The sequence below is a fragment of the Doryrhamphus excisus genome, linkage group LG3, assembly GCF_037039965.1.
Source record: "Doryrhamphus excisus strain RoL-2023G ecotype Guam linkage group LG3, RoL_Dexc_Guam_v1.1, whole genome shotgun sequence".
NCBI classification, from domain to species: Eukaryota; Metazoa; Chordata; class Actinopteri; order Syngnathiformes; family Syngnathidae; genus Doryrhamphus; species Doryrhamphus excisus.
Window position 1 is genome coordinate 16949485 of NC_136359.1, and position 14113 is coordinate 16963597.

The following is a 14113-nucleotide window of genomic DNA, read 5'->3' on the forward strand; positions in this document are numbered from 1 at the left end:
AAAACATCACATCTCATCAAGTATTTTGGTATCAGAAATGAAGACAAGGCTAACTGAGGACTCATTTATTGTGTGATTGAAGCGGTGCAAACGATATTGTAGGACTGCGCTCTACAAATTTGGAAACCAAATCTACCAAAAAAGTGAAAATTGGGAAAAAGCAAAAGAAAATGAATTTATGGACACAGTAGGATTCAAATAAATAATGAAGCTAAGGAGTGTTTAAAAAAATAATTTATAAATACTAAATCGCAGGCAATAACCATAACTAATTGTGCAAAAAAATCACTTTATCTTCTGTTCATCTGTTCTTGATTCAGGACATGTGCTTCCTCATACACATATTACCAATGAAGCCCAATAAGAAAACTGTCTTTCTATATTAATTCCTTAACTGTACAAAATACTTTCAACTGAGGCATACGGCTCAAACTACAAAACAGACTGTTATATACTGTATAGTGTATCAATAGAATAACAGTAGTTTGGGTACATTTCATACTGGCAGTGTTCATTCATTCATTCATTCAATTTCTACCGCTTATCCTCACAAGAGTCGCGGGCGTGCTGGAGCCTATCCCAGCTGTACACCCTGGACTGGTCGCCAGCCAATCCCAGGGCACATATAGACAAACAGCCATTCACACTCACATTCATACCTATGGACAATTTAAAACGGCAGTGGTCTTGCAAATACTTAATAATTGTGTTGCAGTCATAATATTTTTAAAAGGTGTAAGAGTTGAGCAAAAAATTCCAAGTCAATTTATGAAATAACTGGACTAATCAATCACATTTTAGCTTTCTTAACCAACAAAATGTCTGTCACAGTAAGCCTTCCTGTTCAAAGCTGGAGGGCAGAAGAGAGAAGGAAAAAGGGCAAAACTTGACTCCGGTCCCGCTGTAGAATTTATTCTGAAACTCTACCCTGAGGGAGGAAAAATATTATTTGTACTTCATGTGCTGAAAAACCAGCATCATTCATGTCATGCTCATGGTGCCTCACCAGTGCAGCCGAAGGGCATGGAGGAAAGCAGACAGGCCCTCCATCACCAGCAGGATGGACACAGTAAGAACGGCAAACAGACCAAACACTGGCACCAGGAATAAAACCCCAAGACTTGTTTCCATTCGTAGTCCTACTCGCATCACCATGGTCCACAACACCTCAGATAGCTCTGGGAGGTGAAAAGTGCTTATATGACTCAAACATTCTAAAATCAAACAACTTGGGAGGTCTATCATGGTCCACCTTATACTTACGGGCGTGTGCCAGACTCAGAGCCCAGAGCCTGAGGTAAGAGGCTGTATTGGAAATGCACCCCAGACAGTACTCTATAGTGTGAATGGCCTGATGCAGGAACTCATCAGCAAAGTCAAACTGTTACAATGACAAAAACAAAACACAAACACTAATTGTGACTGGGACACAATATATATTAAAAAATATATGTATTAAAAAAAATAATAATAATATATATATATATATATATATAAGATTTGAGACTATTGCCATGCTGACCTCCTCTGTGTGCTGCTCTCCGCTAGTAGAGAGCTCACTATGACTGCTGCCCTCCTCCATGTCATGAGTCCGCAACAAGAAGAGTTCCTCTTCACTGCTACGACGCACAAGCTCATATCCCTGAGAACATGAATATGGCTGACTCAGATTTGCCCGATCAAACTATAAACTATAATATGACTGTCTGACGATCACATTCCTCACCCTGTACATTCTTAGCCGATGACTTCCATTGTGAAGCCAATAGAGGTAGAGTGGTTTCCCCAGGAGTAAGACAGGCACTGACAGTACAGCTATGACCACTAGAAACATCTGCAGGCCACTCTGGAAACACAAAACAACACTCAACTTCATTAGACATTTGTATAAAGTAATGCCCCAGATGCATAAAGTAGTAAATGGGTCAGTTTTTCACATAACGTGTTGATGACTTCTATGTTTCAAATTACAAATGTCTGTTTAGTAAGATGTGGCGCTATTAGTTTCTCACCTGTCCAGGAAAGAGGGGTTGTACTGCATCACCTTGCATTAGGAACATGTTTATAAAGTGAATGAGGATGCTGGGAGCGTGTCTGGAGTTGTTGGCAGAGAAGAAGAGCCACTTGTAGAGTATCATGAATACCAGGTAGCCAAACAGACAGAGCAGGTACAGGAGTTCTGGGAGGAATACCAAGTAGATATTGTGCCTCCTTCTAAAGTGCCTATTTTTGGAAATGAGAATCAGGAGGGCAATCAAGTAAAACAGCTTGCTTTCAAAATAGAAGAACTAAATACTTACAAATGATTAAAAGTGCTTAGGATCACCCCAAAGCTCATATGAATGATGCCCAATATCACAGACATTTTCATCTTATAGGAGTTCAGAAACGTAAGCCGGTTGGATGCCAAGTTCCAGATCTTAATGAAGACAAAACAATGTGATTTACATATGTAACACAAAGAAGCTACAACATCCAAATAAAGGACAATATGTAATTAAAAAAAAAGTCAGATTCCAAAGTTATCAGACCACAGTGCCACCCCTAATCAATAATATAATAACTAATGACTTTGATAACAACACTACGAGTGGCCCGCCAAGCCTCACAGCTAGGAGACCCTCGATTCCACCCTCGGCCATCTCTGTGTGGAGTTTGCATGTTCTCCCCATGCATGTGTGGGTTTTCTCGGGGTACTCCGGTTTCCTCCCACATTCCAAAAACATGCTAGGTTAATTGGCGACTCCAAATTGAATGTGAGTGTGAATGGTTGTTTGTCTATATGTGCCCTGTGATTGGCTGGTGACCAGGCCAGGGTGTACGCCGCCTCTCGCCCGAAGACAGCTGGGATAGGCTCCAGCATGCCCACCCGTGACCCTCATGAGGATAAGCGGTAGAAAATGAATGAATGAATGAATGGTGGCCTGCTAAATAATGACATCAGTGACCATCTTTCAGCGTTCGCAATTTACAATGAACATTACTAAAAAAAAAGACAAATGAGACGACAAAGACTGTTCAGAAACTAAATTAAGAAGATACAATATAAAATATAAAACTCTTTCAAGAAAGACCTAGAAGAACAAAGATGGGACTTTGGGATGGGAAAATGGTAACAAACAAAGACCTAATATACTTAATACTCACTGGGTCAATTCCGAGAGGATATGGTCCATTGAAAACTCCAGTAACATTTGGATCCAGAGTAAGAAGGCTATTCCTGTTGACATCTTCGACTCTAGTAGATGAAGATTAAATCAGAATTATGAGCTAAATGCAATACTAGAACATTCAACAGATTTTTATCTTAAAACACACCAGACTGTTTTTTCTGAATTAGTTGTGTCCTGTCTCCACCCCCCATTTAAAATGATCTTTGTGAAATACCTACTTCCATGCTTGAGCTGTGAACATGGCTTTCACACTCCATCCAGAACCAAAGATGTTGATGGACTTGGAGAAACAGTCATTGTATATGAGGCCAGTGTAGACAGAGAAGAGGCCCATCAAGAGGATGATGTAACGGCCCTCAAAAAATGTGTTCCAGATCTGCATGTGCACATACAATTAATTAAATGTGGGAACAACTGTAAAATCCAATAAAACATGTTTTAAAGACGTCATTTCATATTTACTTCATTTCTGGTGTTCTTCAGTTTGCGGTTGTTCTCATATAACACCATCCAGAACGCAAAGGAAGCCATAAGAAGACCGTGACCCAGGTCTCCAAACATCACAGCAAACAGGAAGGGGAACGTGATGATTGTGAAAGGAGCTAGAATAAAATGGGAGGAGGTCAAGACAAGCATTAGCAACAGACATATATGATACAGTACCTCTAAAAACATCGGGCATTAGTGAATGATAATGATAATAGCAATAACCGTTAGGAAACTTGGGCTACCAAAACATAATAAAAATTTACCAGGGTTGACTTCTCTGTATGTGCCCACCCCATATGCATCAACAATGTTCTGGAAGCCAGCAGTAAATTTGTTGGATCTTATCAGTGTGGGTGGAGCGTCGTTAGTAGGGATGCGATTAACAAAGGAGGGAACGGTGGATCCACTTTTCTTCTGTAGCACAAAGGAGGAAAACCATACAATCAAACATAAACGGTTATCAGTACAATCCCTCCAAATGGAAAAGCCATCAACTTTAGGTAAAAAAGCCTGTAGCAGTTTATTTACCGATCCATCTTCTAGTGCTCTTCTCAGGGCTGGAAGCTCATTGATAGGGCACCATACCTCAGCAATCAGACACTTGTTGGTGACATCAAAACTACACTGGTTGAGGATGTAATAGATAGCTTTCATCTTCTTGACCTGTATGACCCAGGTGTAGACTGATTCTGATGCATTAATCAGGACCTGCTTAAGGTAGTCCTCAGTTCTATGAAGTACCTGCAAACAACATAGGGACATCGGGTTTCATGTCTTCATATAAATATGTATCATATTAAATATAACATACACAGGACATTACATTTGAATATTTAAGTTACAGTGAGCTCAACATTTGGATTTTGATTTGGTTGAGCCCGCCGTGGTGTAGTGGTTAGTGTTCTGGACTTTGGAGCCCCGGGTTCGAATCTCCACTAGTAAGCATCATCGGTATTCGTCAGGAAGGGCATCTAGAATTTAAAGGGCTCCAGCCAAAAATCAGTATGCGGCTCAAAAAGTTCTGCTGTGGCGACTCCGTAATCAGGAAAAAGCCGAAAGAAACAAACAGACATAAAATGAGGCGGAATAAGTAGTAGAAAGAAGAAGAGGAGGACATATAAATAGATGAAAATGTCCGACTACAATAACATTTCAGCATTCACAGATGTTAATGCTCTGAAGTCTAGAAGTGAGACAGTTAAGGAAGGTATGAATGTTAGTAAGGAAAAAAAAAACTCTTTCAAGCCAGGGTCTCATGTTGATCATGTGCTACAGGGAGTGACAGCAATTAGATATTTCAGTCACAGAGGCTTAAAGCTAGCAAAAGCTTGGCTGAATTCTCTACCTTAGAGGAAATTGGTTAATGATTTAAAAAGAGACTATGTGGCTACTTTTCTATTCATCTTTGGCATGCCAGTATTTTTGGCCGTAACTGCATACAAACACTTTCTTAAAGCAAAGATACTCGGGATGTTTACTATACAATAAATGTTATAACAAATCTGTTCAGTGTAAACTTATGCTGGATGATATTCAAATGTACCAGCACCTTTGGTTGAGAACTACAGCGCCTGCACGTCATGGTCTAATAGGCTGCATTCAAAAAGATGTTCATTGGCTTGGAATTGGGTTCATCGAATTCTTGATGTTTACATGACATGGCGTCATATTAATTTAAGCAACTTTTGTGTTTTTAACAGTTACTGTCTACTTATTATGTGTAGGCGATGTTTCCTTGTTGCCACTTGTCTTTCATCCCAAAGGCAAACACTAACAGATCACATTTAACCCCTGCAGATTATATTTTAACAAGATGAGAGTCAATGCATTTCCAGGTAGAACATTTAGTCACTGACCAAGAAACAGACCAAACAGGTATTCTGTCACCAATTAAACCGGTGCATGAAAAAAATATGATGTAAATGAAGACGTACAGTGTGCAGGTCCTGAATGCGAGTACTTAATCCTTGCACGACATCGTTCCTCTCCTCGTTGCTACTGGGATATGGATACACATGACAGTGGTAGCTAGAGATGGATAGAAAACAGATATAGTACTCTTAATTTGTGGCTTTTGCTTGCAATTTACACAAAAACCTAATCTAGTCTAGTCTACAATAGTGTGGAATGTTTACCAGTCACAGATCTTCTTTACTTTCTGGCCAATCTGCTCACCCCAGTAAGAGATCAAAAACACCACGCTTTTGGTGGGCTCCCCCTACACACAGAAAATATGAGAAAAACAGATGCTTCATTAAGAATATCCTTAATCCATTCAAACCATGCAATTTATACAAACCTGGATCTGTAAACAAATTTCCCTAGCGATAGTTGTGCTAAATACTGCAGTGTAATAACTGCCACCACCACATGTCTTTGAGGCAAATAATGACTTTATGGCTTCGGGACGAATCCAAAATAGATGCAAGAGCCACCAGCCTTGTCGTGCTGCTCTCAAACTGAGGAGAAACAGCCTTATTTTAAGCTTGTAGCGGCCATTTATACTTCTTTTGAGTCTAGTTTATTTGGTTTGTACTGGGTTTACTTTGGGACTGGTGTTTGGTGAGCTACAGTATATTTAATTTGACCAATTGCAAATGAGTTTCTTGCGGCTCACCACGAATGAGAACTGTTTCAGCACCGCTACATGGCATTTATTTTAAACTCAAAGAAACTAAACTGCCTTCTTTGCAAGATGTATCTCATGTAACCAGGCCCTAAAACTCACACAGTTATGTAGCTAACAGGAACCATCTTGTGTGACCTACAGTATCAGAATCTTCAAGATACTCCTCGACTTCTGCATAGCTTAGAATGGTGTAGCCTTTGCACACTCTCCACAGCATCCTCTCAAAGGCCTCAATTTTCACCCTCTGGATGAGTCCAGAAATAAAACTGTAAGAGAATTAGAAGAATATTAAAAAACAGCCATGGTTGTGTGACATTTTAGCATTAAAATTGGCAGGTATGGCATACCCTCTTTGGGGAACAAGAGTGTATTTAACATTTGTCACCAAACTCTGAATCTACCAAAGTAGAATCTATATAACGCCTAACTAATCAGCATAATATGTAATCACACACAGAAAGTCGGTTGACATCACAGTAACACTGTGCTACTAAGTGCAATTAAATTTTTTTTACCCCAGTTTGGCTCCAAGCCTCTGCATGCTGCTGTAGTCCATCAAGTTGTGTTTTTCTAGAAAAGGAAACTCCTCATATGTGACTTGCAGCGGCTCTCTCTGGAGATCACACAGTATTTAAAACAACATTAACAAAAAAACAATCTCAAATGTTGTATACACAGCTCCAGCTACTACACTGTGACCTACTAACCTCAACGTTTCTTTGCCCAAAGTTGCGAGTGATGCGCAGCATGTGTGTGTACTCGATGAGTTCCAACAGATTCTTCTGCAACCGCTCCTTATTCCTCATGACCTCACCTAACTCCACTTCTAGCCTCTGCAGTTGCTCCTGCAAAAACCAAACGCATACAAGACCAATGTGATGGTGATCAAGAGTAGAAAATTGTAATAAACGCGGCAGACATACCATTATGCCCATCACATGTTTAGGTAAAGGAGCCACTGGATTCACATCTCCTTCTGGCAATGAAATGTCAGCTTTCTTGATTTCTCTTAACAGGTAGCCTATTGATAATAGAAAGCACACTTTTAATTTGCCTATGACATCATCGTGTACCATCCAGATGTTATTAACAACCTCTAAAAAGCATTGTAAAGCAAACAGCTCAATTTTGTACTCGATTGACTAAACAGAGCTCAGTTTAGAGATAGGCTGAATCTCTTTCTCATGACTGCAGCCACTTCAGATGAATTTAATACGAAGAGCGCTGTGGGTTTTTTTTTTGTTTGTTTGTTTTCGTACTTCGAATGCATGCAATTAGTTTTGTCCAGCTTCTGTCTTACAATGTTAACAAATTAACTTTCATTGCTCAACTGAGCCCTATCGTCTTTTGTTACAGATGAATAAATACCCACCAAGGATTCTCTCCATCTCCTCACATCTTTTGATCTCATTGACATATTTTCGCTGAAATGCATTAACACTGGGATTGAGCTGAAAGAGGTACAGGAGACAAAATAACAGTGGTCAGTTAACGAGATGAAAGAGAATGAATAGTAATTCAATCCTGCTCTGTAACATTTAATAGATATTTGTAGGTCTACATTTTATTTTACAAACTGTAGCATCTGCCTTTTCTATTTTCCCAGCAAACGGAACGTTAGTTTGAGGGAATTTTTCACGCCAAACGACTGCATAGCTTTTCGTTACTTACGTCTCTGAACTCCACAATGCCCAGTTCTCCAAGTTCACCGATGCAGTCGTATGCCGATCCAGATTGGAGAAACAGTTGAGCCAAACACATTTCTTCACCCCGCAGCAGAGAGCCCATTTTGACAGTTTGCAACTTGATGTCTGTGTTGAGTGGCTAATGTTAACAAGCTAACAAACTGATCGGCTACCGTTTCTGTGGATTAAATATCAACCATGGTCTCTCAAGTCCAGTCCGGTTCAACCAGTTTCATATTCAGAATCCTGTGGTACACTTATATTTGACTTGATAAACTTCCTTGCGCTGTGCATACACAGGTTGCTCTCGTTACACCAGCTAAGTGCTAAACGCTATGCTTTTTGTATTAGTGGACAAAAAAGAACTACTTCCCAAAAAAACGACTAGACAGCGTGAGCCCTCAAATACTCGGGTCACTATTAACCAGCAAGAATTCAAGCCAATTTGTATGCACGTCTTTGTACTTTATAAAGTTTTAACAGACGTCGTCATCATCCACGTCACTATACAGTTGAATGTGGATAGCTTGCAGGACGGCTGTGCATACAATAGGTGTTCTAAAGCTAACCAATCAGCAACGCCATCTGGAGTCTGCGCATTGAGGATCTATAGCTGACACTTTTTGTGGCGAAATAACGTCCAACGTCAATGAAATAAATAAAATGTGTATTAACACGTTTGTCCGTATTTACTACTATATGTTTGCTAATTATATTAAAGTGACATAATTGTATTTGTTTCTTAATTACAAACGAGTAGTGAAATATGGTTTACCAATAATTTCACATCAAGTACGGTAATTTCAACATGAAAAAACATCGAAGTATAAATGCATTTATTTACTCACCGAATTATTTTTTAATTCGGCGTATTGTGGAGCTATACTCCAGTTAACTGTTCACCCGGAAATGATTTGTCAAAACAGGATGTACGTACAATTCACTGCGCGGCGGCATTGGTTGTTATTTTTCTGGAAATTACGAGAGCGAAGCTGTTAATTATTTGTATTCGCTAAAAAATATTCATAAAATTGTGTTTTTATAAAGACAAATAAACGAATCGCCTTAGTAGCTTGCTAAGAAAAAGTCGCCTAAAAATGTACGTCACCGTGTGCCGTCGCTAAGTAACAGGGCCCAGCGTCACGAAAGCTAGTGCAAGTTAATGCTTTTGGAAGCACAGGCTATTAGATATGTTTTGGAAAATTCGAATTTCGACTGATGGATCAAAATCGTCTTCAACTTCTTCATGATTCTTCATAAACAGAATGCCCAAGATGGTGCCACATTTCCTGTTTTTGCTGTTTTCCTTGACTGATGCGCAAACTGTTGGTAAGTACAGTTACACATAGTATGCGTTAAGCCAGACCTGTATCATTGCTACTGAACAAAAAATTACTGCGCTTTTACATGGCAACACAAAATACATCACTTTGAATGTGCACACTGTGTTACCGTCAGATGTATCAGGTAGATACAGTTTTCCAGAAAAGTTCACATATTCCCACTAGAAACATGGTCATTTTTAACACATTTTGTTGTTGGTCGAGGCATTGGCCCTCCTTCATATAAAGCTCAGGAAACACTGTGGATTCTGACAATTCTGACCGTCCATGTCCAATCCATGCTATACTTGAACAGACAATTAAAAAATATATTTTATAATATTTGTTATGGAATTATAATTTTAACGTTTTAGCTGTTGAATAAACAGAAGTGCGATGTGCAATGAAGTGAAATGGATTTTAACTGATTAATAATCTAAAAGGCAAATCACAAAAATTGTCATAACAATTAATTCATATTTAGATTGATTAAGATTGATTGAACTTAATTTTAGAAAAGTATCGCTAACTGCGATACTGGTCCTGTATTTACTGGGAACGATACCAAATATAGTGGTATCGCACCACACCAGTAGTATCTGCCAGTGTAGGTGACACATCTTGCTGATCCAGGCCAAGATTTATGCTCTTTTGCTTCCTGATAATCCCGGATCACTTTGGGCATCATATAAAAAAATCACATTTACATGTTAATCTCCTGTCCATTGTAGACAACAAAACTGTCATCCCAAACCAAGTGTACCAGCCGCTGGGCTCCTGTCCCTGTGACTTCACTGATAGAATATGTGATATCCGCTGTTGCTGTGACAAGGTACTTGCAAAAAAAAAAAAAAAGCAGGTTAAGATAGCATATTTGTGTCTGTATTTATTCGTGACATGTTGTTTCTGATCATTTCAACAGGACTGTTCAACTGAGGAATTGATGCTCTTTGAGTCTCACTGCCTCTCGGGACCCTTTGGTGGACAGATCTCTCAAGTGCCGGACTATCACTGTTCTGCACAGAAAGAAGACTCTCCAGATTGGTTTCCATTTTTATGTGTCATCTCTCCACCCGAAAACAACCCTTATCTCGGGCTCTTCTACCATGGAGAGGAAATGTAGGCCAAGATTGAGTTTATTTATTTTTCACGTTATTATATATTATGTTTTTTAAAATCATTTTATTTGTCCAGATTAACAAAGCCTCACACATCCTTTAAAAAGCCTAGTTTGTCAACACCGATACAAGTTGATATCTACCGCCAGGGAAGTCCCATTTTCACTATGAACAATCAGTTATTCACTATTCCTCAGGTGAGTCGTGTGAAATTAATTAGTCACAATGATGTGTTTGATGTGTTTTGTGAGAATGTTGCCAAATCTCTCAATTATGTGTACACAGATGGCACTTGGACATTGTATTTACAATGCTCCAGTTGCCTTTTTGGAGAATTTTAGCTACAAATGTGTAACCCTGCTTCAGTCTTGTCCAGCTGGTTACCCTTTACAAACGCTTCCATCAGATTTACAGATTCGAGTGAACAGTGGGCAAGGGGGTATGTATTAAATATTTACACACTGGTGTAATATTACCATTAAACATTATGGTTTAAATAAATCAGTTCTTTGTGCTACTTTAGGTGAAGTCACAGTGGAAGTGATTGATAAATTGGTTAAGGATTTGACTGGATTCATATCAAGTGGCGAATCAGGTATTACGTCAGGTAGAAATATTGAAACATATCGTTGCTACATTGACTTAGACTCTGTTTTAAATTAATGTATCTCACTTCAGCCAAGGCACAGGAGTGTGAAAATGTGAACCTGGCTTTGGATTACAAATTCTTCTGGAAAGGAAATAGCATCACAAGAATAATACTGACTCGCTCCGTCGGGACAATCAGTGTGAATGGTAAGGGTATGTGCCAATAACACATGACCATCTTTAATTAATATCTGTTGGCTTTGTTTTATATTTTTGTTTCTTCTTGCAGTGGTCTTAACTACAAGGTATTCTGCTGTCTTCCTGTCTGAAGAACTTATGAGCGAGTCAAACTCCGGCAACCCAGGTGAGAGGACTTTGCCCCTAGAAAATGTATTCTATCCATAAGAACATTGAGTGTAAGCATATGTTTTTCATTGGCAAAATCTGACAGTGCACCACCAAAGAAAAATGAATGGCAACAAGTGGGTACATAGGTTAATTACATGCCCTCTGTAATCATGTGGAAGAACATTTAATTGCTCTCTGCCTGTCATTGTCCCCATGTCACTGGCATAGATACAAGAAAAAATACAACCTATGTTCACTGCATTATAAGATACCCTGTTAATGCACAACTACTGGCATGCCAGGTTATCAGGTGGGAAGACTCATCATTGCAGGAATTGAGGACACACAAAGTGGTACTTTCTCTGTGGAGAGGACATCCATCAATCTCTGGAAACCAGGTGATAGCTGTTTTGTTGATAATTGAAAATTAAAAAAAACATTATTACAACACAATCAACACTTATCTCTGTTGTATGTGAAAGTGAATGAGGGCCTGTGTTTCACCGCTGAGAAACAACCAATTATATTTGCTGAGAATTCAACATCAGGATGCCTATTGCCCGTCAACATGAACAACATGAGTCACTGTGATCTCCTCAGGTGAGTGCCTTGTTATGGTTTAACATCTATCTATATTATATGTGTTTGAGCAAAGCAGAATGTCTTGTCTCCCATAGAAAGACTGTTCATTCACTTCAAGCAACCTTGGTAACAGCCATGTATGTTGCTAGGAGTGGGAACCCAAATTTTCAAACCAAAGCAGACTGGCTCAACATAGGCTGTAAGTCTTGGAAAATAAATCATTATCTTCCGTGTATGTCTAATGAGATCATTGAATGAACTAGGTCTGCTTTCCTGTCATTGGAACTGAATTTTAGTTATGAACGCAAGCGAAACATCTGAAGATGGAAAAGGCAGATGCAGCGAGATTCCATCTCATATTCATATCCACATTTGGACTTTTGTCGCTGGAATGATTGATGGAAATCCCCAAAGAAATATCCAAACTATAGAAGTTCGGTGTGTACAAACACTCTATCATTGATGCAGTGCATTGGTGTTGTGTACTAATTACTTTTTCACTTTTAGCTCCACTCTGTCCACCTGGACATTTGAGTTTGGAGGAGGGGATATCACAGAGACCCAGTTGTTTCCTGTCACCTCTTCAGTTACCTTTATTGACATTCCTATCAATGCTGGACCTCCAAAAAACAGGTAAAACACAAAGAACACTTCAAAATATATATTACAGAAAAAAAAATAGGATTTTTCCACCACATCTCCATAGATCAACAATTGTTATTTACAATTATTAGCTTCTTAGCTTTTCTATTTTATTGTTTATAATAAACACACAGCAATAATGTAAGCAGCATTCTGTATTCGTATTGTATATATTTATGTAATTGTGTGCTCTTTATTTTTCTCAGATTCCAGATCAACTTTACAGAGTATGATTGCAACAGGAATGACATATGCTGGCCTCAGCTCGCCTTTCCCTTTACCAAGTATTACACTGGTGAGAATTTAACCACTCAATGCTTTATTTTCTACTAGACCGTGTATGTATACAGAAATAGATATCCTTTATATGTACTAGACATATGGTAAAAGGTAGAACAAAAACATTTCCTGTAAGTTCATTAAGACCCAGCCGCTATATTTTATATAGCTGGACAACGGTGTGAGAGTGAGAGCGGTAAGAAATGGACGGTATGGCTGGTCAGCTCCAAACCTGAGTTGTTGGTTTGATCGTTAGTCCCCACTATCCTTGGGTAAAATACCGAACCTCTAGTTACTGTGTTAAAGTGATTTCAGTACCTATAAGGTAGAAATGCACAAAGCGAAAGCCCATTTAAGAAACGAGAATCAGTGACAGTGGTTCAAATTCAGTCCATTGAATATAGTGTTTTATTCTGTTGTTCCATGTACATTGTGTTAGTTTGGTTAGTACATAAAACTCACACAATGTGATCTTGTTTTTAGGTGAGCCACATTCTCAGTCACTGGCTAAAGGCCTTATCTTGGTATTCCTACTCATCACTGCATCACTTCTTGGAACTCCCTGGAGGCAAATCCGACAGGCTTGGAATAGTGCCTCTCTGTAACCAAGGATTCTTTGCACTTCTGTAGGAAAATTAGACAGCTGTGTAAATAGTTTCTGTATGTATTTATGAAGAACAAACTTTTATAATTCCCTAAGGGTAGCTTTACTTTTTGCAATTTGTACAGTATACAAGGCGCAGCCCACAAGTACACACAGGCTATGGACTTGCATAAATAAAAGTCATATAGCAGTGACCGTGGGGTGAATCTCACTCATAAGCAGTCCCAGTTGCCACTGCTGGTTCATGCATATATTGTGTAAAGCGGTTGGTGCACCATTTTGTAATAAAATGACACTTTGTCAAGATGATGATTTTTTTAAGGCTTTTATTGTTGCGCTTTTTTAAACCAATGCAGTGCAGTGAGCGAGTGCCTTCCTGATACCTGATGTCACCACCACCACAACTAACATACAAAGAGATCTAATGATATTGCTGAAATGTCATAAATTAACCACTTTACAGTGCTTATGAGTTTATGGCTTCAAGTACCTTTGACAACTCCAAGGCAGACCCCATGCTTGACAGGAGCATGACTATTGTCATAGTTTTCTTGGACGATGCAGTGGCTCTCCACATACTACCTACTACTAATACATCCACACAGACCATGTGTTTATAATACAATTCATGTGTTTATAATACAATTCATTATA

At 39.0% G+C, this 14113-nt stretch overlaps 2 protein-coding genes across 6 annotated transcripts; one reads left to right on the forward strand and one right to left on the reverse strand.

Annotated features, from left to right (window-relative positions):
• Positions 1-814: 814 nt before the first annotated feature.
• On the reverse strand, positions 815-8531 carry atp6v0a2b (ATPase H+ transporting V0 subunit a2b). The gene is made up of 20 exons (XM_058071089.2): positions 7963-8531; positions 7664-7742; positions 7215-7312; positions 6999-7136; positions 6807-6904; positions 6431-6557; positions 5798-5880; positions 5597-5690; positions 4191-4403; positions 3926-4076; positions 3636-3775; positions 3392-3549; positions 3148-3238; positions 2301-2419; positions 2013-2223; positions 1727-1846; positions 1523-1642; positions 1264-1381; positions 1007-1178; positions 815-928 (listed from the first exon to the last, which is right to left on the reverse strand). Exons 1-20 carry the CDS (start codon positions 8077-8079, stop codon positions 826-828), a joined length of 2550 nt encoding a protein of 849 aa, XP_057927072.2. The 5' UTR covers positions 8080-8531; the 3' UTR covers positions 815-825.
• A 359-nt stretch (positions 8532-8890) lies between these two features.
• tctn2 (tectonic family member 2) lies at positions 8891-13769 on the forward strand. Of its 5 annotated transcripts, none has more exons than XM_078789313.1 (15): positions 8891-9305; positions 10030-10130; positions 10221-10417; positions 10493-10613; positions 10702-10855; positions 10940-11023; positions 11095-11217; positions 11294-11368; positions 11655-11750; positions 11835-11952; positions 12084-12133; positions 12231-12372; positions 12442-12567; positions 12783-12871; positions 13339-13769. In XM_078789313.1, exons 1-15 carry the CDS (start codon positions 9242-9244, stop codon positions 13458-13460), a joined length of 1662 nt encoding a protein of 553 aa, XP_078645439.1. In that variant the 5' UTR covers positions 8891-9241; the 3' UTR covers positions 13461-13769. The 5 variants fall into 5 exon arrangements, with proteins under 5 accessions (XP_078645439.1, XP_078645435.1, XP_078645436.1 ...); XM_078789309.1 differs by having other exon boundaries at positions 8892-9305; positions 12030-12133; XM_078789310.1 differs by having other exon boundaries at positions 8892-9305; positions 11095-11211; positions 12030-12133.
• Positions 13770-14113: the final 344 nt, after the last annotated feature.

Excerpts from the sequence above, each read along its gene's own strand:
- atp6v0a2b (XM_058071089.2), bottom strand. The coding sequence starts at position 8,079 with ATGGGCTCTCTGCTGCGGGGTGAAGAAATGTGTTTGGCTCAACTGTTT. Across the intron at positions 5,691-5,797 it reads GTAAAGAAGATCTGTGACTG|CTACCACTGTCATGTGTATC; the intron begins GTAAACATTCCA and ends ATCCATCTCTAG. Across the intron at positions 2,224-2,300 it reads CTAAGCACTTTTAATCATTT|GCACTTTAGAAGGAGGCACA; the intron begins GTAAGTATTTAG and ends TTCCAAAAATAG.
- tctn2 (XM_078789309.1), top strand. The coding sequence starts at position 9,242 with ATGCCCAAGATGGTGCCACATTTCCTGTTTTTGCTGTTTTCCTTGACT. Across the intron at positions 10,418-10,492 it reads TTCTACCATGGAGAGGAAAT|ATTAACAAAGCCTCACACAT; the intron begins GTAGGCCAAGAT and ends TTATTTGTCCAG. Across the intron at positions 12,134-12,230 it reads AGACTGGCTCAACATAGGCT|TTATGAACGCAAGCGAAACA; the intron begins GTAAGTCTTGGA and ends ACTGAATTTTAG.